This window comes from Mesoplodon densirostris, chromosome 2, assembly GCF_025265405.1.
Source record: "Mesoplodon densirostris isolate mMesDen1 chromosome 2, mMesDen1 primary haplotype, whole genome shotgun sequence".
NCBI classification, from domain to species: domain Eukaryota; kingdom Metazoa; phylum Chordata; class Mammalia; order Artiodactyla; family Ziphiidae; genus Mesoplodon; species Mesoplodon densirostris.
This window is the reverse complement of record NC_082662.1, coordinates 171,480,911-171,507,623: the sequence shown is the minus strand read 5'-3', so window position 1 is coordinate 171,507,623 and position 26,713 is coordinate 171,480,911. Positions and strand designations below refer to the sequence as shown.

Genomic DNA, 26,713 nt, shown 5'->3' with positions numbered 1-26,713 from the left:
GGCACTATAAATTGAGTCTCTATTATAGGATTATGACTATGTACCTCTCCTCCCTTTGAGGGGGGAAAAGAAACTTTAATGGAAAAAAAATTGTCTTTTAGGTCAGATTCACTTCAAGCCTGTTTCACTGAGAAGCCATCCAATCTATTCTGTGCTTTGCCACCCCCCGAGCCCAATCAGAAATACAACACTGATTCAACATCGGTTTGATAAAAATGGCGTAAAGACATTTTGGGAACAACTGAGGATTTTTAAATTATGAAATGAATATTAGACATTAGAGAATTAAAGTTAATGTTCTTAGATAAGATAATGGCATTTGATTATATAGGAGAATGTTATTTTTTAGGAGATACGTGCTTAAGTATTAAGGGGTAAAATATCTTAATTTACTTCCAGATGTTTTGGGTATGGATATATATATATATAAGTACGTAAGTTTGTATGCATGCATGTAAGTATGTACACACAATATGTAACAAAATGTTAGTAACATCTGTTGAATCTAGGGTGGCCGGCATACAGGTCCTCACTGTCATCACTGTACTCATCTTTCAATCTTTCTCAGTGTTTGGAAATTTTCTTAATTAAAAGCTGGGTTGAAATAGAAATCTTACTGTAGAATTAGATTTATGGCACATCATCTTCAGGTACATCTTAGTATTCATCTGTCCTCTATACCATCTTATTGTTGGAGTCATTTCTATGGAGCTCTATCTTCACTCTCTTGGTAAAAATCAACTTACTTATAGGTCCTCAAACTCAAAACCATATCCCATCAACTTACACTTTTACACCCAAACCCACAGCCTGAACTATTCACCTGCCTAGAGGTTAAAAAAACAAAGAACGGGACTTCCCTGGTGGTCCAGTGGTTAAGATTCAGTGCTTCCACTGCAGGGGGCAGGGGTTCGATCCCTGGTCGGGGAACTAAGATCCCGCATGCCGCGCAGCGCGGCAAAAAAAAAAAAAACCAAGAAAAGAAACGTCTGTTATTAAAAAACAAAAACAAAAACAAACCCAAAACAACCCCTTCTCCCACAAAATCACCTAACCAGTCACCTCACAGAAGTTTAAAAAATAATTTTAAATGATAACTACAAGGTTTCCAAAATAGAGTCTGTAGATAATGGAGTGAACTTAGTGCTGAGTTTTTCTAAAATGGGACCCTAGATAAAGTGTTCAAGTTTTCATTCAGAAACCGTAATAAAACCCTTAATAATAAGTACTGAAAACATAATTTAAATTTACTAAACGAGATTGGAACATTAAATATAGGCAAGGAGATGGTGCAATTGCCATCAGAATGGAAAATTTGGTATAATGTCGATGTTTTCACACTTGAAAGGGAGGTTTCGTGTACAACTGTGCATCTGTAAAACAATTGTAAAGTCTTTTTTGAGGTACAAAGTACTACAGTAAATAGTACAAATTATACACTACAAAGTACAACATCCCTAAAAATACCTACTGATCATTCTTTCAAAAATGCTACTATGCTCAACATAATATTTAAATTTAGTATAAATCTGGACACCTGGGTTCCATTTGACGAATTATCTTTTACAAGAGATATATCATGGTAATTTAGGTTGAATGATGCCGGTCTACAGATCATGAATAAAGTTATAATGAATACATGCAGTATGACTATACTTTAAAGACTAAACCAAGGATGAAACTTGCTCACTTGTACATTCCAAAGCCAAAGCTCAGAGCAGTCATCCGGGCCACAAGCAACAAGATAGTTGTCATCTGGACTCCATGCAATATAAGAAACACCGTAAGCATGTCCTTCTAAAGTTTTAAGCAGTTTTAGCAGGTGTGTATCCTAGGAGGGAAAACAAGACAACTTAGTTAACTCCAATTCCTGAAGTCCCTGGTTTCTGGGCACAAGAACTTAAACAGCTGCGAAGATGCACTTTGATAATATAATTTAATCTGAGGACATTTCCATGGATTTCACCAATTTCTCCCCCAGCTGAAGCTCTAACAGCTTGCTTCATAAAGACTCGTTCATGCTGCAGTGTCTGTTAAGTGTCTACTACACACAAGGGCATTGTGTGCTAGATGGAAATAAAGATGACACAGACCTTGTCCTTATGAGGCTTTCAAGGAAACGGAAAACAGGTATAAGAGAAGCTAACCCCCTCCTTTTTTAAGACAGTTTTAGTGAGATATGACTTACCATAAAATTCACCCTTTTTAAAGTATATGATTCAGTGGCTTTTAGTATATTCACAGATTGTGCAACCATCACTACTATCTAACTTGAGAACATTTTCATCACCCCAAAAAGAACCCCCATACTCATTAGCAGTTATTCCCCATTCTCCCTCCCTCCAGCGCTGGCAACCCGACTTACTCTATGGATTTGCCTGTTCTGGATATTCCATATAAATGAAATCATACAACATCTAAGTCTTTTGTAATTGGCTTCTTTCACTTAGCATGATGTTTTCAGGGTTCATCCATGTTGTGGAATATAACAGTATTTTATGCCTTTTAGTTGCTGAATAATATTCCATTTTACAACTACACCGTATTTTGCAACATCTGGATTGTTTCCACTTTTTGGCTATTATGAATAATGTTGCTACAACTATGTACAAGTTTTTGTGCAGACCTGTCTTTATTTCTCTTGGGTCTCTATGTAGGAATAGAATTGCTGCGTCATATGCCAACTCTGTGCTAAATATTCTGAGGAGCTGCCAAACTGTTTTCCAAGTGTTTGAACCGTTTTACATTCCCACCAGCAGAGCTATCGCTTATTTAGTGCTGATCAGTAATAGCACTATCCACAAACAGTATCTCATTTAAACCTCATAAATCTAAAAGGTTAAGTATTAATTCTCCTCCCCCGTATTTCAGGGAAGGAACCCACGGTTCAGAAAGGTTACAAACTTGCCTTTGTTGATACCAGGTACCACCAGGGATTTGAACCTGAGGTGCCCGACTCTGAAGCTTTACAGGATGAACTATATATAGTGCAAACATTGAAGTGGCAAGTGACAAGACTGGAAAACTTGACACCATTATTTTAGGCTAAAGGGTTAAATTTTATCCTGTAAGTGAAGAGCCACTTATGATTTTTAAGCTTGGGAATATATAATATACTTGGTTTTAGGAACAGAATTCATACAACGGTGTGGAAGATGAATCAGAACGAAGAGACACAGGAGAAGGACACCCCTAATGAGCCAGCACAGCAGCCATATAGTTAAGACAAACAAATGAGGGCTTAAACTAACATGGTCAGGACTGAAAGAGGTCAGATCAAAATATACACGGGACGTAAAACTGACATGACAGGATGAGACAAGAAATGTTCAAAGACCACCTCTAAATTTCTGTTTTAGGGGATAAGGATGGATACGGACAGTGAACAGAGGAAGCAGGAATTTGGCTAAAGACTTATGGAGACCAGTTTTGAGCCTGGGGGAAATTCCAATGGTGATGACCCACAAGCAGTTAGAAATGGGTCTGGAACTAGCCTGCTAAAACAAGACTGGGAATTTGTTTGACAAAATTCAACAGTTCAGGGGCTTCCCTGGTGGGGCGGTGGTTGAGAGTCTGCCTGCTGATGCAGGGGACACGGGTTCGTGCCCCGGTCCGGGAGGATCCCACATGCCGCGGAGCGGCTGGGCCCTTGAGCCATGGCTGCTGAGCCTGCGCGTCCGGAGACTGTGCTCCGCAACGGGAGCGGCCACAACAGTGAGAGGCCCGCGTACCGCAAAAAAAAAAAAAAAAAAAAAAAAAAAAAAATTCAACAGTTCACAATGCAATTACTTCTGATTCTTCTTCGGGAAGATGACAATAGGTATGGAGTATTTGATCACAGTATCATTAGGTCAAAGTGGCTTGCATGATCTAATAAGCAAGTCAAGTCTTTTGGACTAGTTCAAGATCTTCTAGGAATAAACTTTCATTCATAGTGGTGCTTTAGAAGATTTGCTTCTAAACTAATGACAGACTACTACTACTACAGAAGTACAGAAGTATTTAACTCAAAAACTAAATGTCCATCGACAGATGAACAGATAAAGATGTGGTACATATAATACAATGGAATATTACTCAGCCATAAAAAGGATTGAAATTGGGTCATTTGTAGAAATGTGGCTGGACCTAGAGTCTGTCACACGAAGTGAAGTAAGTCAGAAAGAGAAAAATGAATATTGTATATTAACACATATATGTGAAATCTAGAAAAATAGTACAGACGAACCTATTTCGAGGGTGGGAAGAATTGGGAGATTATGTTTGACATAAATACACTATCATGTGTAGAACAGATAGCTAGCGGGAACCTGCAGTATAGCACAGGGAGCTCAGCTTGGTGCTCCGTGATGACCTAGATGGGCGGGATGGGGGGAGGGGATGGGAGGGAGGTCCAAGAAGAAGGGGATACATGTATACATAGAGCTGATTCACTTCGTTGTACAGGAGAAACTAACACAACATGGTAAAGCGATTACACTCCAAAAAAAAAAAAAACTAACTGTTTCATGCACATTAATTAAAAAATACAACTCTGTAAAACAGGGGTCCCCAACCCCCGGACCGACACCGGTCTGCAGCCTATTAGGAACCGGGCCACACAGCAGGAGGCGAGCGGCAGGCGAGCCAGCAAAGCTTCACCTGCCGCTCCCCATCGCTCCCCATCGCTCGCATCACCGCCTGAACCATCCTCCCCCCCACCCCCACCCCGTGGAAAAACTGTCTTCCACAAAACCGGTCCCTGGTGCCAAGAAGGGTGGGGACCGCTGCTGTAAAAGAAGAAGTTGAAAACAAATGAGAATATTAATATTGTATCTTCCGAAGTACAATATCTCTATAGTAAGATATTCCAAGTGGTAATACTGTGTTCATGGAACCCACTTAACTTTGCTTGGATTTTGGGCAGGGGAATGGGTAAAATTCCTTTTTGGGGGCAAAGGTAAGAAAACCTGTTAAAGGAAACTAGGCATTGGAATCAGATCAGTTGAAATCTTAAGGTTCTCTATACATTCTTTTTTCTATCCATTGAAAGTACACACACAAAACACATATTCCAAAAGAGCACCAATTTTCTTAACAAGTTTTTCAAATAGTATTTGACATAATAAAATTTCATGATACCAAAGTCTATGAATGTAAGCATTAACTCTGCATTTCCCAAGCTAATCTGGCCATAAAAGCCCTTTACATATAACACCTATTAACATCTTGCATAAGCAGTATTCTCACAGAAACACTTTGGGAAACATTGGCATAAAAGTCTGAACTCCTTAGTGTACAAGATCCTCCTCGATCTGGTTGCTACTTACTTCATTAACCTCATTTCCTAGTCTACAAAATCTCTTTGCCCAAATGTCCAGCCACATTATCTTTCACGCAGGGACCAGGTGTAACTGGTTTTGCCTAAATAATTATTTCCTTCTCCTTCACCCAAGACTTAACTTGTCTTAACTTTCCCTTGCTTTCCAGTTCCAGTACACTGTATTATCAGGAGCCCAGTGTGACTTCTCTCTATCAAAAGGCCTGGCACATAGCAGGTGCTCAATAAATACTTGCTAAACAAAAGGGACTCTTACACACTGCTGCTAGAAGAAAAAACATAATTAAAAAAGTTTTGATACTGTTGCTTTCTTTTCAGACACCTTGCAAATAACTACTGAACAAAAATGCTCCTCATAATAGTATTCAAAGGCTATGATTGGATCCCAACCTATTTTTCTAGTCATTTTTCCCATGCTTTGCCTTAGTCATCCTATTCTCCTGCTTGGGGGTGGGGAGAAAGGAAGGGAAGGTCCCTCTCCTCCTTTTCCTGTCTCCACCTGTGCTATGCACAGCAAGCCGCAAATGAGGTACTCCTAACCTGTGAAGCTACTTGGTGCTTTCACAATACTTTACATATATTGTATGATTCTTACTTCAATGTATTTAATTTCCCTTTCTAAACTGTGCATTCCTTTCACAGAGGTTCTTAACCTGAGATCTAAAGGAGTCATCCAGGGATAGAAGCAGCAGTCCTTGTACTTGAAAATGCACGCCTTTATTTTCACTAACCACAGACTGAAGTTCAGTAATTCCTTCAATCTTGAATGCAGGCAGTTAACAAGCAAGGTAGTATCAAGTATTATATTAGGTCGTATTAGGTGACTGTTAATAATGGAAATCTCAAATATCTTCACATCATATTATAGTTGTTGCAGATATCTCAAAATATTATTTATGCTTGTCACTACTTCAAAATTCTTATAGCTATCAGATCTGCTGCTAGAATTTGTTACTTAATATGTTAATAAAAAAGCAGCTGGGCTTCCCTGGTGGCGCAGTGGTTGAGAGTCCGCCTGCCGATGCAGGGGACACGGGTTCATGCCCCAGTCTGGGAAGATCCCACGTACCGCGGAGCAGCTCGGCCCGTGAGCCATGGCTGCTGAGCCTGCACGTCCAGAGCCTGTGCTCCGCAATGGGAGAAGCCACAACAGTGAGAGGCCCGCATACCGAAAAATAAATAAATAAATAAAAAATAAAATAAAATAAAAAGCAGCATTATTACTATACTGTATCTGTTTCTGTACTATTTTGATAACTATATTTCAATATAATTGGGTTTCCTTTGTAATTAATATATAATATATACTTGGGCTTCCTGTGTGTTTTGGTTTATGCATTTAAAAACATTATTCTGAGGAGGGGGTCCACAGGGTTCAGACTGCCAGAGGAGTACATAGTACAATAAAGGGGAAAGAATGCCTGATTTAAGGCAAAGAGTAGATCTTATTTACCTTTCTTCATTCATAGCCTATTGCAGGTACACAAGAATTGATGTATGCTCTCAAATTTGATTCTCTTCTTTTTGAAATATTTCCTTCTATGGCCCCCTTTCTCTATTTTTTTCAACACAGGAGTTCAAAACTTTATTGTGGGCTAATATCATATTCTAATTCTAAATTTTAAAATAAGATTATTTACAATTTCTGATTTTAGGTGAATGACTCCTATACCAAATACATCTCCCTAACCTATTCGAAGTCATGTACTTCCTTGATTGCTCGATAAATGTTTAATTGGCTGAAAAAAATGGAAACACTTATTTCTACAAATCTGTAGGCCACCTGGTTATAAACAAAGACAAGTCTAATTTTAGAGAGAACTTAGAATTTTAAATCCAGGATACAATACTTTTCCTATGTATCGCTGGCGGGGAAAGAGATGGGGGGGGTTGTTTAACAGAGGTTCCACAAATTACAGAAGATAATGAAGGGTTTCAGAAGGCAAAATGGTAACGAGTCTTTTCTAACCTGTGACAGAATGGACATCGTATTAATCTGTAAATCAAGTATTAACAAAGATAAACTGGCAGAGACATTAAGAGCAGCAGGTCTGTAGTAAAAGTATTCCTGGATTTAAGTCTAACTCTGCCATTTATAAGGTGTGAGGGCCTGGGCATTTAACTTTTATCTTGGTTTCCTCATCGGGAAACAGGAGATATTAGAATCTCACAGCGTTATTCAGAGGATAAAACTAGATAATGCACGCACAGACTAAGTACAATCCTAGCACATAACGCTCAACAATTTTGATTAATCTGTATGTATTACCTAAACAACATAGAAGGAGATAAGACACGATAAAGATGACAAAAAATGCTCTTGGAAAAGAATGCTATTTATATACACATACTTTAAAAATATGTACTCAATCAATTAGATTAAAAACTACTTTTTGCAATCTAAACACTCATACTGGAGTACATACCGGATCAACTTGCCATATGATAACTGTCGTATCTTTTGATCCTGTTGCTAGTTTAGTGCCATCGTTAGAGAATTTACAGAACCACACTTCATTACAATGCTCCGTAAGTATCTGCTGAGTATAACATGGGAACTGCCTCCTAAAACAAATAAGTCCACAAATAATTATTCTTTTAAAATAGATAAGAGTAACAATAATGAAAAAGGTTAAACAACTGATGAAACTTCTTTGAAGACCAAAAACTTTCAAAGTAAGATATGAATGCATTTGTAAATCCTAAGAATCACATTTATATTGGTTATATTGAAAAAGAAAATATTATAACATTAGTCAAGGCAATCTTAGGGGAAATCAGCAACCTAAAGTCTGCTTCAATTTACAATTTATCCTTTCCCCCCACCCTCAAGATTAAAGAGAATTTTTGGTCTGATGAAGTCAATTCATATAAATAAAAATTAACAATCAGGGCTTCATGTTTGTCTGTATAAGTGGGCTGGCATCAGGTTGTTCTAGAAGAAATAATGTACATTTTCATTTATATAAAAGGAACTTGGCATAACAAACAGAACAGGCACTGTAGCCAGACAATTTTGGGTCACAAGCGTTAGTATCTTTAACAAGTCATTTAACTCCTCTGAGTCTCAGTTCTCTCATCTATAAAATGAGATGAATATATACCTAACAAGGTTCTTAGGGTTCCTGTAAGGATGAGAAACACATCTGAAGTTGCTGGAAGGTAACAGCTATTCAAAAGTGATTACTAGTATTATTTTGGGGACAGCACAGGAGAAGTGCAATACATGGTGGAGGCTGTAGTGGTCAAGAGTAAAGCCTTAAGAATGGGAGCAGTAGAGTCTGAGAGACTTAGGTTCCAATCCTGGCTACTTACTAGCTGTGATTCTGGGAAGCTTACTTAATCTCTCTAAATCTCAATTTTTCCAGCCATAAAATAAAGACAGACGGGTAGTTGCGTTATGGAATTCCTTTTACAAGGATGAGATAATGAATGCAAAGCATTTAGACTGAGTCTGACACTTAGCCGGTACTTTGTAAGTTGCAGTTTTTATACATTAAGGGTAAAGAATTCTATGATTAACTTTCCTAAGTTAAAGAGGATAAGGTTATCCTAAGAATGACTATTCTCATTGAGCACTCACTTTTAAAAACCATTCTATCCTTTTCCAGTTTCTACGTCAGGACTGTCCAACAGAGCTTTCTGTGATAATACCAATGTTATGTAAGTGTACTGTCCAATCTGATAACCCTACCTGTATGTGGCTATTGAGCACTTGAAAGGTGGCTAGCACACCTGAGGAACTTAGATTTTTTTCATTTAATTTTAATTTGAGTAACTTTTCCTTTACATTTAAATGGCTACATGTAATTAATGGCTACTACTGGGACAGTACAGATCTGTATTGTAAAAAAGTTACTTAAATATTAATGGGTAACTTCTAAGTCTGTTTTTAAAAATGGTCTTCTCTATTCTTTTCCCCCAACCAATCTATAATTTAAAAACATATTCTGTCAATTCACCAGCCTGATCGGCAATATGTATTTAAGAGTAAATTAACATTCTTTATCTGGCACACATGGTAATGTACCTTAGCAACTGGCTACTTGAAGACTGCTTTAAACTTTCAGACTGTCTAACTATAAATTGCTTTAATATTAAAATATTAGTCTATATCTGAACTGAAACATAGTCAATTCCAGTTTACATTTATTAAGCACCTACTAGATGCCAAGGACTGCGCTACATGCTTTACATACAGTAGTGTTAATTCTCAAAACTACCTTGCAAGGCAAGTAATAGCCCCATTTTCAGGAGGCTCAAGGAGAGCAAGTAACTTAACAGATATCAAACTGATAAATAACTGAACTAGGATTTAAACCTACGGCTGACTCCAGGGTCAGTTTTCTTTCCAAATATCATTTTTCAAATCATATTTTTCAAGACACAGCTGGATATAACTTCAATCAAATAAGTACTTCTAAATCAAAAATGATTTTTCCCCCTCCTATGGGGTAATAGTCAATATTTATTCAGTGAGAAACACTTTATACCTAGGCATAAAATACACAATAATTCAAATGGCTAAAGTTGATCATGAATGAAGATTTATCTAAAATCAGAGCAGCAAAATGTCCTTAAGGAAGGAATGATTCATAATCAAAATTACAGGGTGCAAGGCAACCAGATTATTGTCAGTTGTATCTGAATGTCAAGGTGGTATTTAAATTGTCATTATTTTATTATTACTTAATCTTTTAAAAAGACTAATTAACAACCCCTAGTTTATTAAAAGGCTAGTTTTAGAGTATATAAAGTGACAGAGTTTACATGTCTTTGTTTTCAAGTAAATTTAAAATTTTAAGATTTGTTAAAAATATTAGTACCTTCCCAAATCAAACTGAAAAAAAAGTGGCATTTTAATCAAGCTAAACCTTAACATTTTATAAATTTTAACACTCTATAAATATTTTATGATCCTTTACTAAGAAATAATACTTATAAGCAGCTATCTGTGGAAACATTCTTCCACTGTTTGCTGGTGGAAAAAACCCCACAGAATTATTTAACAAGAAAATTCTTGTCCCTTACTGATCAAATTTCACCAAAAATATGTATGCATGAATTGTGAAAAATATAATTAATATACAATCTAATGAAATTTCTTCAGTGTTGATCAAGATAAAAAAAAGTTACAGTTCACATTTTCATAATCAATTCTTTATTCTCCAGAGTTTAAAGAAGGCCGGTATTTAGATTTAAATGCTAAGATTTAATTCCGAAAATAAAGTTTTCTAGTTTCAGTGCTAAAATGTAGTTTCTAAAAGGGAGTAAAACAAACAATAAAAAATATCAATTTTTATTTTGAAGACTTTCAGATGAGTCAGGAACACCAGCAATTACATAAAATTTAGGTTCTATTTTCCCAGTTCAGCAATAAAGGGCACAACTCACTCTAAAGACTATATATACTGACTTAGTGCCTGACATCTATCTCCCCACTTAGTGTCTCCCCAGAGTGAAAAGTCAAGGCTGACTCCCTGGAGAAACTGGGTAGATGGAAGCCTTTCACTGAGAGAGGGAATTCAATAGGAAAAACAGACTTTGCAGGGATAAGTGAGAGGAGAGGGAAATTCTTGTTTGAGATGTTGCACTTACAGTACTTGAGTAATATCCACATTGCTGTATTAAGGTCTGAGGCTTAGGAGATAGTTCTGTAGCTCTAGCCCAGACCTAGGGGTCATTAGAATCATGTAAGTATAACCTAAACAGGAAGAGTAGGGTGAGAAAAGAAACACAGTTCTGGAACACAAACTTATTAAAGGGACAGGGAAAGAGGAGGAGCCTGAGGAGTAGCCAGGAGTAAAACGGAGTCTGGAGTGTTTTGGAAGTCAAAGGAAAAGCTTCAAGGCAAAGCAGTCAAATGCTATAGAAATGCTAAGAGGTAGGGTGGAAAGTAGCCACTGGATTTAATAAAGATGTTGTTCTTTACCAACATCAGGACCAGTTCTGGTGTTGTGTTGGCTGCATAAACCCTAATACTACAGAAGTCTGAAGGGTGAAGAAGTAGTAAGGAAGGCAACTATTTTAAGAAGTTAGCTCTACGGAGCGGGGAGGGGGCGTGGGCAGTGATAACCAGGAAGAGCACAGAATCAAAGTTTTGTTTTGTTTTTAGAAGATTATAGGGAAGACCTTCCAATCGTCAATTGTTATTTCTGAGGAGCAAGAACTCTTTCATTCTTATGTAACACTTCAGAGTGCCTTCTATGCAGGTTTATAGGAGCTTGATCCCTGATCTGACGGTTGGAAGAAGTCAGACTAAATACTGTCCATCATTTACTTTCACAGGTACTGGTATAGAAATTAAAGCACTTGAGAAAAATGTAGGTCACGTGCTCATAACACTGCAGTTTCCAAACAGGAAGGCAAGCTCTCAACTTACTGACACCTCTTGAACCATGAAGTCTACCATATATATCTTTCAATGTATTCCACCAGCAATAAATTCATGAACCAAAAAAAATTCGGGTTCACAATCACGTTAATTTTAACATTGATCTCAAATTCCCTAAAGGAACTATAAAACATGAAACCAGATAGCCTTTTAATCTATTATCTCCTCCTACCTCTATTCAACTTAAATGAAAAGACTTAAAAATTCTCATAAGCAAATCAGAGAACAATGTAAAAGAATAACAAGGGATAAAGGAAAAAAGATCTCTAATCACTTTCTTTAAGTGCACCAAGTAATTATCCAATACTTTAAGATAACTAAGACTTAAGTAATTTATGGCCAATAGTTCAATTATTACTATTTTTTAAATTGCATCGGGGGAGGGTGAAGTGAGAATTCAACTACATTTGAAAGTAGTTTATGCCCAAGTAAAAGATGATCTTAAATCATAGTGCATATATGCACACATATATGAGTTTTATGGTTATTCAGAAATTCCTTGTTTTTCCAAAGCTCTCATACTTATACACTTTTGTTCTTCCTATGCATGTTATTTTCAGTAGTTCTCTGAGGACATTTGACGAAAGAAACTGAGCATGTGCACTGCAGCTGTTATGTCTGGTTCACCAGACCCAAATAATTTTCTTCCTGGAGTTTGAAAGATTTCACAATTTGTTTTTCAGTATCTGAAAAATTAAAGCTCTGCTGAAATTTTGGAGATCATTGTTCAAATAGTAGGGACTTTTTTACTCAAAACACTCCTAACATTGAAAGTGAAGCCCGAATTCTTCAAAGTTAAATTATGTAGATGGGTAGGTATGATAAAACCCAAGCCAGAAAGTTAATACCTGTTGCTCTAAACATTTCTAGTTGAAAGGTCACTTTCAACTAAAAAGCAGAACTTTCATTATGAAAAAAGTATTTCCATGACCTTTACGAGCAGAAAATAATTTGGGCCATAGTTAAAACAGCCATAATGTCTGGGGGAAAAAAAAAATCACTAAGTGATCTCTGGCATCCAAGGACAGTAAACACTTCAATCACTGGCATTCTTATACAACATCACTTACAAATCCTTAAAAAAATGGCCAGATACAGAAAATGACCAACCAAACCCACAGGCAAATAAAGGCAAAACAGGCTTTCCAGCTTCAGTTCTCAAGGACTGGTTTCCTATATAAACATATACAAATTTCTCTTAATTGTCAACTTCAAGAGTTCTAGCTGTACTTGTGAATGCTAAAGCAAACATGAATTGTTTTATGGTGACAGGATAAAACTCTAAAAAAAATTTTAATAAAGTTCATAAGCGAGACCATGAAAGGTTAGCCTACTTTAGAATGTAAGAAGTTTTTCTCTTACCTACTACAAACATGATCTATAAGCAGAGACACAGAATCTAGATTATTATCAAGTTTCGTATTGTGATATAGGCACCGATCCCTTTGTAGTTCCACCGCCTGCCGCAGGAGAGTCTGTAAACGCCGTGGAGGAAGCATCACTGATGGTGGCAAATAGGCTTTAATAGAAGATATTTTTAAGAAGAGAAATAAAAATTAAAATTAAAAAAACAAAACAGTTTACTTTTATTTAGGACATCTGACTCATCTTCTGCTGTACTTGCCCTTACTGTAATAATATCACGTCCTTTAAATAGAGCAGTTCTGGGCGATATAACATGTAAGCTTCATGAATATCTGTCAGCTAGGTTGCCACTAGAATGGAACACACTTGGGCAGGAGGGCTTTAATTTGCATGTGGATTCCCCAGAAAAACAACAAAACCCAACAACAACAACACAACAACAACTCAGCAAAAAATAAAAGGGCAGTGATGACGAAAAGAAAATCTAGAGATAACTGTGTCCCAGAGGGAGAGGAAGCATCGCTACAAGTACAGGAAAAATACCCACTTAACGAAGAGCGGGCCAAAATGTTGGAACAAGTCAAGTTCCACGTCCCATCAAATTGCTTCTAATGCCAAGGATACTGCGAAAATTCAGGGAATATAACTGGAGTTTTGATTATAGATACCCATCTATTCCAATCCTTCAAGGCTTACACCTCCACAACCACATAGTCTTCTGATTCTTAGGATCTCCACTCCCACCTCAACATGAAAACACAGAATATGGTCTACCCAGAGAGGGAAAGAGGGTCTTTTATTATAAAGATGTGGCAAAAATGAAACCCCTACTCTAATTTGGAAGTTATATAAAATATTTGGAGGGAGGGTAAAACATTTTACCTAAAGAAATCTGTGCCTTACTGTCGAAATCAACAAAAAACAGGCATACCTCGGAGATACTGTGGGTTCAGTTCTAGACCACCGCAATAAAGGGAACATCACAACAAAGCGAGTTACAAAAACTTTTTGGTTTCCCAGTGCATATAAAAGCTGTGTTTATACTACATTGTAGTGTGTTAAGTGTGAAATGGCACTATGTCTAAAAAAAAATGTACAAGCCTTAATTAAAAAATACTTTATTGCTAAAAAATGCTAACCATCATTTGACAACTCAGGGTTGCCACAAACCTTTAATTTGTAAAAACTGCAGTTATCTGTGAAGCGCAATAAAGTGAAGAGCAATAAAACGAGTCTCCCTCTATCTAAAACACTGTGGCTTAAAGCTGTGGTTTACATGTTTTTTTCTCTAACCACAGCACTTCTCCCCCAAACAGAATCTTAGGCGGAGCATCACTACATAAAAGAAATGAAAGGAGACTTGCTCTGGGACCAGCATCCTATCACTGACTCCTGAAGTTAGCTTCTTAGGCTCCATGGTGGAATTTGAAGTCTCTGGTTTAAAGGGCCTCTTACACTGATATACATACACTACCAAATGTAAACTAGACAGCTAGTGGGAAGCAGCCGCATAGCACAGGGAGATCAGCTCGGTGCTTTGTGACCACCTAGAGGGGTGGGATAGGGAGGGTGGGAGGGAGACGCAAGAGAGAGGGGATATGGGGATATATGTATACGTATAGCTGATTCACTTTGTTACAAAGCAGAAACTAAAATAAAAATGTAAAGCAATTATACGCCAATGAAGATGTTTAAAAAAAATAAAGACTTATCAAAAAAAAAAGGGCCTCTTAATGGATTCCCCCTCACTCCTCTTACATAACCACTTGATAAGAGTATGTCTAGACACAAGTCTTCCTAATTGATTCGTAATATCATTTCTAAGAGAAAATACAGAAACATCAAAAATTAAGACTCTTACTCTGAAGTTTGTCCAACAGTTTGGATCGTGAAGCTGTTCCTTTGCCTTCCCATTCCGCTTTTGCACGTAGGTCTTCTGCATGGCTACACATCAGATACCTATAAATATGACAAGAGAAAACACCAAATATCAAACCCTTTTCTCTGGATTAAACCTAATTGAAAAATACTGATTATACTTTGGATATCTAGTTCTTACTAAGAAATATAAATCAAGAAGAAATTTCTACAGTGGACCCAATTCATTAATACAACCTGACACCTGAATATAACAATAAGAGAATAGTAGATAATATTATTGTTATGCTACCTATTAACAAAATGCCTCCTTATATTTACTGTTATGTATCATTATACATATGTAGCTCTTATTGGGTGCCAGGCTCTGTTCTTAACTAAGCACTCCACATATATTAGTTCATTTTATGTTCATAACAATCCTGTATGAAGTAAACACTATTATTCTATTTTTATAAATGAGGGAACCAAGACACAGAAAGCTTAAGTAACTGACTTCGGGTTAAGCAGCAAAGTAGAAAATGAACCCAGGCATTGTAGCTACAGAACTTTCTCTTAACCAGTATGCTAAACTAACTGCTCCTCAATAAACAAAACGAAACTCAAAAAAAAAAAAAAGGAAAAAAAAGAAAAAACCCTTCAAAGATATTCATACTCAGTTACAAATAACTCCTCAATAAACAAAACGAAACTCAAAAAAAAAAGAGAAAAAACCCTTCAAAGATATTCATACTCAGTTAACTAAACAAAAACAACATACCTTCAAAAGTTTTTCATAAATGCCACTCAAGAAATGGTATAATTGGATAATCATCCTTGTGCCATCTTGTGAAAGGTACTGAGATCCCAAAGCAGAACATTTGGGAACTGTTTTATTACTCACTATATGTGCCGAAGGAGGCATAAATGCTAAATTCATGGATTCTGGAGAATACATGAGGGCCCCCTGCTGGAAGTGTGACCCTGACCTGGTTCTGGCTCTTCTCAGAAGAACAGGCTTTAAAAGTAAAAGAAGTGAAAGAATTATTCAAACCTGGAGATTAGACCTGGCAAGTAACTCTCCTATTTCGCCCGGTACTCTGGTCTCAGACAATCTGTTCTTCTCATTTGTAACAACGGTGTTAAGTAGGGTAGTGAGAATTAAATAAGATGGAGTATATGAAGTACCTGGTCTACTACCTGGTATATAGGCAGAGCTTGATAAGTGATCATGTAACTATCAGAAACCTCTCAGTTAACTTGAGCATCACCACCTCCTTTTCTTAACTGCATAGTGCATATAGCATATGACATTTAGCATCTAAATAATTTAATAGCCTCTTACCCAACAGCAGAACTACTTGTTTTCTTGCTATTTACTAACTAAATAGTGCCTTAGCTGATGAGAACTTACTTTTGAATATGTAAGTAATTACACTCACAAAACCCTATAAAAGAAGTTGGACAATGCAAAACTTTGGCTTCTAAAGTAACTTTTGGGGAGTTATCATCAATTTTACGAACAAGGGTTCACTTTTAGAATTTTGCCAAAGTTACCCATGGTTGCCCTGCTCCCGTTTGAAAATACACTTTAAACCCTGAGGTTTCAAACGCGTGTCTGTTTATGGGAAGTCATGTGGTGTAACTCAAAAGGACACTGGACTACGAGGAAGAAACCACGTCCATTCGACATCTTGTCATCTCTGGGCCATTTCCTCACGTGAACAATACTTGTCACAGTTAAAAGGTAAAAATGCAAGGATGAGGCTTAAGTGTTTTGTTGGAAGAAGTGGGTAAAAGGTCTCAGCATTTACTAAGATGAGGAGGAGCAGGTTTGTGCGGGCTGGGTGGGTGGAGGGACAATGGGAATTAAGCATTTCTGTTCTCAACAGGTAACTCTGAGATACCTTTTAGACAGCCAAATGGAGACTGTCAAGTAGGCTATCAGGTATATACGCTGGGAGTTCAGATGAGAGGGTAAGTTTAAGAGCCACTGGCATGTAGATGGTATGTGAAGGCATAGTATAGAATGAGGTCACCTAGGAAGCGTGTGTAGACAGAGAAGAGAGGGAGGTCCAAAACCAAGGGTCTGGGCACTCTAACATTTAAGGGATTGACACGAGGATAAAATGAGATTGTGTCTATGAAACGCTTAGCAAGGACCTGGTACATGACAAGTATATGTTAAAAAAAAAAATGTCTGTATGCATCAACACTAGAAACTTTATTGCTTATTTCTTTTTTAATCGAAGATTATGCCACAGGGCTTTTATAGAAGATCATGAAATGGCATTTCACTGTTAATACATATTTCTTCTCCCTTCACCCACTTAAGCATCTCTCTATTCCAATATGGAAAGCTTCCTAGGATGACAAAAATAGTTTGTACACACATAAGTGAAATTACCCAGACAAATATTACCCAAGAATTTAGCAATACTCACATCTTGGGAAAATATTAAAAGAAATGCAACTCTGGAATGGTATCCTTGATAAAAATAGCTCCTTCCTCAACCTGGAGCTAAGAACTGAGCTTTCTTACCCACTAAGAACATGAATGCGCTCTGTATTGTATTTCAGTGGCGTCAATTCACAGCGTAGAACTTGAAGTGCCTCCAGGACCTTGCCATCCTCCAGGTATTCCAGGTACTTCTGCTGCAGCAGCAAAAACTTCATCCTCTGACATGACAGAAAGCAGCAGTCAGGGGAAAAAAGTTGATGGAAGTTTCAGAAAATGTTTGTGCCTAAACAGAACAGTAGAAACCATTCTACTATGCCCTTTAAAAATAATTGTTATAAAGCTTTAAAAAGACTCAAAATATTTTGATTTAATAGGGTCACAGCAGATTAAATGTGACCCTATTGCTCCATTTCACATATTAATAGAAGTCTGCTTTGAACAAATAATCTCAAATTAGAAAAGATCATTAGTGACCAAGGCATCAACACAGGAGAAAATTAATTCTGCCCTCAAAACATTCACCTAGAATTTTACTTCTTGTGTGAAAAGTTAGAACTATTCCAAGTATTCTAAATTTGCTTTTTAAAAAGTCTGACTTCTATAATGGCTGTTGGGGGGTTTCATGCAACAAGTTTTAAAAAGACAGCAGAAAAACCAGTTAATGGAGGAATTACTTAAAAGCCACAATGTGAAAGAAGGACTACGTAGACCAGAAAGCAGAACTGGAGCCACTGGGTCAAAGTTACAAAGTGTCATATTTTGGCTTATCAAAGGTAAGAAGAGCTGTCCAGCAACTGGATTAGAGGCTGGTGTGCAAAGTACTGTGTTTCCTATGACTAAAGTGGACAAGCATGAGCTTGATGGACTCACTGTCTCTAGGTGGCAATAAAGGGACGCCATAGAAGGTTGAACAATCAATCGAAGGTTGAACTCAAAGGTCTTTGTGTATTGGTAACTATCTGAACACTGATGCATTTCACTATGAAGCACAATTATTATCAACTCTTTTCCCCCAAAAGGACAAACCATTTCCAGCTTATTGTGAAGCCCTTTCACATTTAGTTTTTTTCTGAAATGTGTTTAGCTTCAATACTTTTAATGTTCCTTTACTCTGTTACTTTACTTTTGACTTGAAAGTGATCATCACAGTTTTAGCAGCTTTTTGCTAGACAAAAGAGCTTTTACGAATATTAAGCTTGCAATTTCTTTTAAACCTTAAACCTAATTAAAGACCACTGCTTGGAGGGACTCATTTATCAAATCTGCTACTTGTGGCACTTGAGCAAGTCAACTGATGCAGGTAGAAAATTTAGTAGGCAGGAAATGTTAGTCATACTTAAGAGATTCCAAGGAACATAGAGGTAAAGATTTCAAATCCATTTAAAAGAAAACCCCAAACGACAGCCTTTTCTTCTTCATTAAGATGCTTACTTTAAAAGACATTAAAAATAAACTGCTGTCAAAAATGGTGTGGAGAAATTATCGTTTATTCACAAAATTAAGAGTATAACAAATTGCTCTGTAAGATTTTCTTTTAGGGAGTATTGGGAAGGCAGTCATAACCTACAAGCTTATAAAAATGGTTTCTAGAGAAAGTAAACCAAACAAACCCTCCCATGTAAGTTAGGCATACATTTAAATACATCTTTTACAAGATACATTGCTTATGTTTGGTAATAATCTAATCTTAAATCGATAGCTAAAGAACAATAGAAAAAATTTCAAACTATGAGGTAAGCTCCTATAACTCTAGAAAAATTACACTTACCAAATTTTACACGTAAAGTTAGATTTACTAATGAATGTTTTGGAAATAGGTTACCGAGATGCCCTGAAAACACGTTACTGCACATGTAACCTAACGTTAACCTCTAGATGTCAAATAAAAAAAAAAATACTTTAAAGTCCATCAGGTGACAAAAACCAAAAACAAAAGACTAAATAGAACAAAATCTAAAAATCAAATATTCAAAGTTATTACGGATATTCTCACCATTTTATCTTCTGAAAAAACTTCAACTCTTTATGAAATGAAGAGTTCATATACTTCCATTTATCAATATAATGTTAAGAGTTTCACTTTACCTAGGATTTTTGAATCAAACTTGAGTATCATTTAGTTGCAGAATTTTTTTGTTTAAATGCCATAGGCAGCATGTGTATTTAATTTCTTCACTGAATTTTCTTAATAATTGGGAAACTGGGGTAAAATTCTGTCTGTTTTTATTCAGGGCAAGTCTTAACTTTGGGGGTATCAATCATTAAGTCCTATGCACGCCCCTTCCCCATTCCAATGTGTGTAGGGACAGTGCCCCAGTTGCTATTTCCTATTTCCCCCTCACTTTCCCATCAAGATCCTACTAGAACATGTTACTCTCTTTCTGTGGAGCAGAGGCAGGGCAGGAGAGAAGAGGAAGGCGGAGTAAAACTTTGAGAGAAGCCAATATACACACATATTTCTGTATATACAGGGAATGCTATAAAAGCAGCACAAGAACATTTCCCTATGAGTCATTTTATCCAGATTAAGACAAAGAATACCCTCAAACAGATACCAATTCCTGGTAGTGTGCATGGCAACTAATAAGCTACTGGCCAAGAACAGCTAGATATTTGGTTGAGAAACTGTTTATTCTCCTAAAAATCAGTTCAATTCAAGTATTTGACACATATGATAAAGATGGAGAAAGTAAAGCTATGTTTTACTTCCCCAAATTTAAAGCACAAAAATGTAAATACAGTTTCAAGAAAATGAACATCTGTCACAAAAGACGTTAATTATGTACTGAAAAAATCTAAAGAATCAGGCAAAACTGAATTTTGCTGAGGTGGGGACAGGGCTTTACTATTTTTTTTTTTTTTTAAAGATCACGAGCTTCTTAAATGAAGAAAAAAAGAAAACAGGTTGAGATAATAAACTCTCCTTTGTATCCTTCCCCAACTCCTAACTAGACCTCTGTAAGAGATTATTCCTGATCTCATAATTTTTCAGCATCTTTGGGCCTAGCAGTAATTTTTTCTCTTTTACTATCTGATAAAAACTTGAAATTGGTAAGTGACTAGGTAGGATAGTTTGAAAGATAGTGCACGTGGTAAATCCTGCTGTTGTCCCCCATCACCCTACCCAATATTTGGATTTACTGTTTCCTCCCATATAATTATACTGAACTCAATGTGAAGCTCTGAAACTCAGAAGTTATGATACACAGGAAGTCTGGTTATCAAGGGCAGTTAGCTCCTAGCTAACTTAGCAGTGGTTCTGCCTAACTCTGAGATAAGGTTATAACCAAGTTATATCAATTAAATCATGACTCAGAGGAAAGTGGAAATGAATTATATTTAAGCCATGGCTTTCAAAACTCCTCCCTATTTGACCTTTAAATATACTAGTAAATTTTTGTAGATCAAGTTAATATTTGAACACTTTTGTTAAGCATGTTTCTATTCTATTAAAATAAGAATCAGACATTTTTAGACATATAAAAGTTTTCTGTTATTGATCTCAAATACCCACCCAAATTCCCCAGACATGGCTAAGAATATCTGAACCCAAACTAAAATATGTTGATTCATAAGCTCATTTTCCAGAAACTCCAGAAAAAATTCTGCTATTCCTAGTACATTTGACTAGAAACCATTTAAAAATACGGGGGTCGAAGGTGGGGAGTGGATTGGGTCAATAGAGACATTCAGGTTTAAAAAAGAAAATACAATTTTAGTCTAGACTAAGTTATCAAATGTGTCTGGGCATATAATTAAAATAATTATGCTAAACAAAAGCCAAATATTTGTCTTCTAAGGTATTATGACAAATTTACGCTTACATTAGATTATCTTCTGGAGATGGGAGTGGGGGAGAGGAGTAAATCTAAACACAATTAGGTGAAAAAATGCTGACCTGAATCTTTAAAAGCGATTGATTCATTAATGTTTAAAGTGAGATAAAGTTGGAACCCCTTTCTGTGTATAAATACCTTAACAGTTTGATGGTGTGAGGCTCAGCCAGACATTTAATTTTCATCTCTTATTAGATCCTATAATGTTCTACAGACTGAACAGGCTGTACAAAGAAAGGATTCCTCCTTATTATCTACAACTACCTCTATTCAGTTTACATGTTGCTTCTAATGATGATTTCTAATGAGATAGTTATAATCTAAATCCAGTACAGAAGTCTCAAATTACTATAATCAAATAAGAAAAAAGTGTGCCTAATTAATAATTTTTACTACTAAATTACAGATATAATTTGGATGAAGCTTAAAAAAGGATAATGATCCTCCAAGAAATCACACACTTATTTTAAAATAGTCCATGGGCAAGTTCTCTACTCTCACCATATAAGCAGTGTTAACTTGTCCAGTGGGAAAGGAAACCCAATTCTTATTTTGGCCTTGTAATTGTCTTTATATTAGGGTCACCTTCCATTCTGTCAGGGCTAACAATTTACAAAAAACTGCCCAATAAAAATTTACTTAGGTATTGTTTTTTTTTTTTTTTTTTTAAAAAAACCCCAAACATATGGATTGGGGAAAATTTAATTACTAGAAAATTTGCAATCCTTTTGAATATAGATGTTTAACTTCTGTGTTTTCATTTTAAAAATTTACCATGGAACTGATTATTCCATTAGTTACTACTGAATCAGATGCCTGATAATAAGTTAAAAATTTTAGTATTTTAAGTATTTACAGAACCCCCCCCCCATACAAAACACTAGACCGTCAATTTATCTGAATCTGTATTTGTTCATATTGGTTGCTCCTTTAATTCACCTGAAGTCCATTCTCTAGGATATTTTTGTAAACAGTTATATTAAGAATTTGAAAACTCTTGTAACTAAGATTTAAAAAAAAACCAACCCCAAAACAGAAACAGGAGAGTCTATTAGGTCTACAGACAAAGATTAATGTTTGACCCAATTAAAAAAAAATCAAAATGTAACAGGCATTTACTAATATTTAACAAACAGCTGATTTCCCTACTTCACTTCCTATTTGCCTTCTTTCCCTCCCCCACCAGACAGGAAACTGCTTTTGACAACAAATGAATCAGCTAGAAGTTAAAAAGCCAGCAGCCAGCAGCTGATTCTTCATGGTTTCCAATCACAAGGACTTAGGAAAAACTCATCCCCTCCTCTCCCTCACCAGCATCTACTGAAGAATTAAAGCCTATTAGTATAAAAGATTCATGAAGATTTATGAAAGAGGCTAACAGATTAAACTACTAAACTGATCTTGTCAGGAAATAAGGCCAGTAAGCAGGGCCCAATGGTCAAATTTGCATACTAAACCTCCACCAGAGTGATATCTATTATACAAACTTAGACACTGTCAATTCACACAACTGGAATGCAAGAATGGAAAATGGTGAGCACACCAACGGAGTTGGTTTGAATTAACTACAATTCCCAAAGATTTGTTTTAAAAAAAGATAATTAATATGTCAGCTACTTAAGGCTATATGGATATATATACACCCAAACATGTTTTCTTTACCAGCTCATTCAGTATTTTAAATAATAAAAGTATAATTTATTCCTGATTCTATAAATATTAAACTCCTATTAATAGTACCAAAAGCATAAGGATCTTGCAACATAATTTAGCAAAAGCTTAATTTATAAACTCAAAGGTTCAAAGGACACATTTACTAAACATGATTTTAAAAATATAAAACTCAAACTTTAAAACATCAACACTCATCCTAGTTTACAAGTTTAATTATTTGAAAGTTAAGGCCTTATCTTTTATAAGAGGCAGAAGCCTAGAGTTATCAATAACCTACTAAAATAAGCATAAATGTGAAACTAAGAACAAAAGTGTATTTACCACAATTATTCCCAACAACGTTTGAGAGATTTCAAGTGCGCCTCTTACCACAATAGCATGAGGAGAATGCACTAAAGGCTTTAGTTCATTCAGGTCATTTTCTGCCTGCAAAAATTGGTATAAGAGAAAAACAGAAATGTCACAAAATGCACATCAAATATACAATTTTAGCAGCAGTTACACAGCTCTATATGCCCTACTTTACCTTATCCCAGTCTCCTTCCATGACATGATTTCGGAATTTGGTAGCAGAAGGATGTTCTAAACGACATCCTGACTCTTGCATGAGGAGATCAACAGTCTGGCTGCAGGAGAGATACAGTGTAAAAAAGACCTGACCAACTTTAGGGTTTACTCTTCCAAATAAACTACTGTCTATGAAAACAGTTGCAAAAGTTCTTAAGCTAACCTCATGATGAAGGAAAAAGAAATAAATAGCTTTGATGTGCTTGGCTAAACAAACTTGATTTTTAAACTGCCACCTAGGTGTACATCTAGTCAAGTCAAAAACGTTCTTGAAACCAGAATCAAAATAAATTCTTCCTCCTTTTCCATTTAATGCCTTTAATGAAGTATAAAATTTCTAAAAATGTGTTCTAACCAACCTGTTAAAAAAAGTGAAAAACCATGATCTACATACTAACCACGTTACTACATTTGGAAAGATAAAAACTGTTAGTTACATACAAGGTGATGGAGATGACCTGTATTAGGTAAGAGCCTTACATCCAGATATTATGTTTGCAAAGAAATTCTAATAGGTCAATCTTTAAAACTGAAATAAATCCAGCATCAAAAAATCATTCGCTTTCTCTCTATACTAAAAATAGCAAATTTACTATGGTGTAGGTTCCAAACAGTCACGAGTTATTTCCTCCTGCTGCTGTCAGCTTGCTTCTTGTCTCAGTAATATGTTCTGTTAGCATTTAGGAAATGCTTTTCCTTAGGGAACAAAGTGAAATCTTCCTTCGATACATTTCTTTCAGAGCTTAAACGATTCACCACATGTGGTTTCTTCCATCAGATATTTTGATATCTAAGAATCTTTATCAGTCTTACATATTTGCTTATGTTTCAATGCTTTCTTATTCAGCTCCATTTATTTTTCAGCAAAAAACAGTGCAATAATCTGCCTGAGAATCAAAATACTTATGTCACTTTTAAAAAGTGCTCTTTCTCCCTCTCCCCAGAACAAATCTATAAATCCAAAAAATACTAAGAGCTCATTTTAATCTATGCTTTGAAGCTGGAAACTGTTGCATGTTGTTCTCTAGCCTTATTCTCTCTGGTTCTGCTTCATCCTCCATCAAGCTCCACGGCACTCCCACCAATCCTACTTTCCACCCCCCCCCCTTGGTTTTCCTTTGTGTGTATACAAAACGGGGGTTTGGGGCCAAGGTCGTCTACCTTCACCCTACTTTAGGTACACAAGGTCATCTAAATTGTATTTGAAAATAAATGATTCACCAGATCAGATGTCCCTTTTTCAGAGGCAGTCACCTTCTTGGTATTACAGTGGGATTTCAGACAAGTTAGTGGCAGGCCTCTTGTACACACACAAGGGCCTTTAAATGACATCAACATGGTAACTTACTCCATTATTCCCATCAGATTTATTCAGCAGCCTCCTTCCAAATTATCCCAGCCCCTCAGTTCCCATAAACACTTGTAAGTGATTGTCTTTCCTGATTGGTAGTTTGCCTGGGTTGTCTGTCATGGCTGGGGGCGGGGGGGGGGAGGTGTCCCACAAAGATGCCTCTGAGGTACCCTTGAAAAACAAATCCTCCAAGGTTCATTATTTCCACCAGCCCTAATCCACCCTTCCCCCAACACACACACAGACACACTCCCGCATCTGTCTTTATTGACAGACAATTACGCTCTGAAGGTGTACGGGGAGGGGTGACTCTTTTGGTTTCTACGCCCCCTGCCCAACCCCCAACCACACAATTTGTCAGACTGATTGATTTCCCCTTATTTCCCTGCAGGTGGGCTCCTCCTCCCCGGTCAGCCTGTCTGAGCTGCGTCCTCCTGTGCCCTGGGCCCAGCAGTAATTCTCTCTTTGCCTGAGCTCTTTCCAGCCACCCCCCGCCCTCCCCTCCCGCCAGCTTCCGTCCCTCGGTCCGTCCACACCAGCTGCCTGGAAGGGATACTTACTTGAGCCCTAAGCCATTCAAGTGCTGTCCTATTAGCCTAATGACATCCTCATCTGACTGGGAGAGCCGCTTCTTCTTCTTGAGGCTGCTGCCCAGTTCTGGGGTGGCCAAGGAAGAGGAGGCGGCGGTGGTGGCGGAGGCAGCTGCAACGGTGGCGGAGGCTGCGGCGGCGGCCCCGCCGGGGACCCCGTTATTGACATTCAGGCTGTTGCTATTGTTGCTGGCGGCGGAGGGGGCGGAAGGCAGGAGCCCATTGGCGTGGGCCAGGTCCCCCGCGGACGACGACGACGAGGGGGACGACTCCCCGTTCTGGGCCGACAGGCAGGCGAGTTCCTGGGTCTGTCCCTGGCCCCCGCCGCCCCCTCCTCCTCCTCCGCCGCCGCCGCCGCCTCCTCCTCCTCCTCCTGCCCCGTTGGCCTGCATGATGCTGCCGCTGACCAGGCTGTGGCCGCTACTTCGGTGGGGGACGGCAGCGGCGGCGGAAGGGGCAGCCGGGGGGAGTCCCACCACTACCACCACGGAGGAGGAGGAGGAGGACGACGAGGACGAGGACGACGAGGACGGAGGGGAGAGGCCTGCTCTGCCTGCCGAAGCCCCGGGCTCTCCTGCTCCCTCCGCCGCCGAGGCTCGGGGTTTCTTCCGCGGGGGCGGGGAGGCTCCGCCGGTGTCCGAGTCGGAGGAGGAGGAAGCGGAGGCCAGAGTTTCCTCGCCGAGAGAGGCCGTGGTGGGAAGCCGGTGGGGCGAGGCGGGGGAGGGGAGGCGGGGGCCGGGGAGAGGGTCGGGGTGAGGGGGGGCCGGGGAGGCGGGGAGGGGGTCAGGGTAAGGGGTGAGAAGAGGGGGAGGAGGAGGGAGAGGAGGAGGGGGAGAAGGAGGATCCGGGCCCTTTCCCCCCCCCCCTCCCGGAGGCAGCTCGGGGTGCGCGGCCCGGGGGTCGGGCCGGGGGGCGCCGCGGGGCGGCTGCGGGGGCGTGGGGCCCGCCGCTGGGCTGAGCCCCGGCGGTGGCGGCGGCGGCGGCGGGCGGCAGCGGAGGCAGCTGCCGCCTCTGTCCTCGGGTCCGCTCCGCTCTGCTCCCTGGTGTGTTGATTCTTCCCCCAGCTGCTGCCTAATGGAGTCCAGGCGCTCGCGTCACAGGAAATGCCTATACTGCCCTCCTCACTCACTTCCGGTGGCAGGTATGGAACCTATAGGGGGCCTGTCACCCGGCACGTGCGCCGGGGGCCGGCTGGGCGCGAGGGGAGGGAGGCCGGCGGGCCAGCGGGGGCAGACCCCGACCCCGACCCACCCCGACCCGATCCACCCCGGAGCTCGGGCCTGGCCGGCTAGGTCTCG

At 38.5% G+C, this 26,713-nt stretch overlaps 1 protein-coding gene across 2 annotated transcripts in view; it reads right to left on the bottom strand.

Moving 5' to 3' along the window:
- Window positions 1–26,492, bottom strand: part of WDR26 (WD repeat domain 26) — a 39,115-nt gene extending 12,623 nt beyond the window's left edge. The window contains exons 1-8 of one of the 2 annotated variants that reach the window (XM_060091377.1): window positions 25,386–26,492; window positions 23,434–23,533; window positions 23,229–23,333; window positions 17,479–17,615; window positions 14,941–15,038; window positions 13,077–13,233; window positions 7,747–7,885; window positions 1,691–1,831 (exon numbers count right to left, since the gene is read on the bottom strand). In XM_060091377.1, the coding sequence (XP_059947360.1) occupies window positions 1,691–1,831; window positions 7,747–7,885; window positions 13,077–13,233; window positions 14,941–15,038; window positions 17,479–17,615; window positions 23,229–23,333; window positions 23,434–23,533; window positions 25,386–25,807 (1,299 nt within the window). In that variant the 5' untranslated portion in view covers window positions 25,808–26,492. The remainder of the gene's footprint in view (window positions 1–1,690; window positions 1,832–7,746; window positions 7,886–13,076; window positions 13,234–14,940; window positions 15,039–17,478; window positions 17,616–23,228; window positions 23,334–23,433; window positions 23,534–25,385) is intronic. The other variant, XM_060091378.1, reaches the window with a different exon arrangement.
- Window positions 26,493–26,713: the final 221 nt, after the last annotated feature.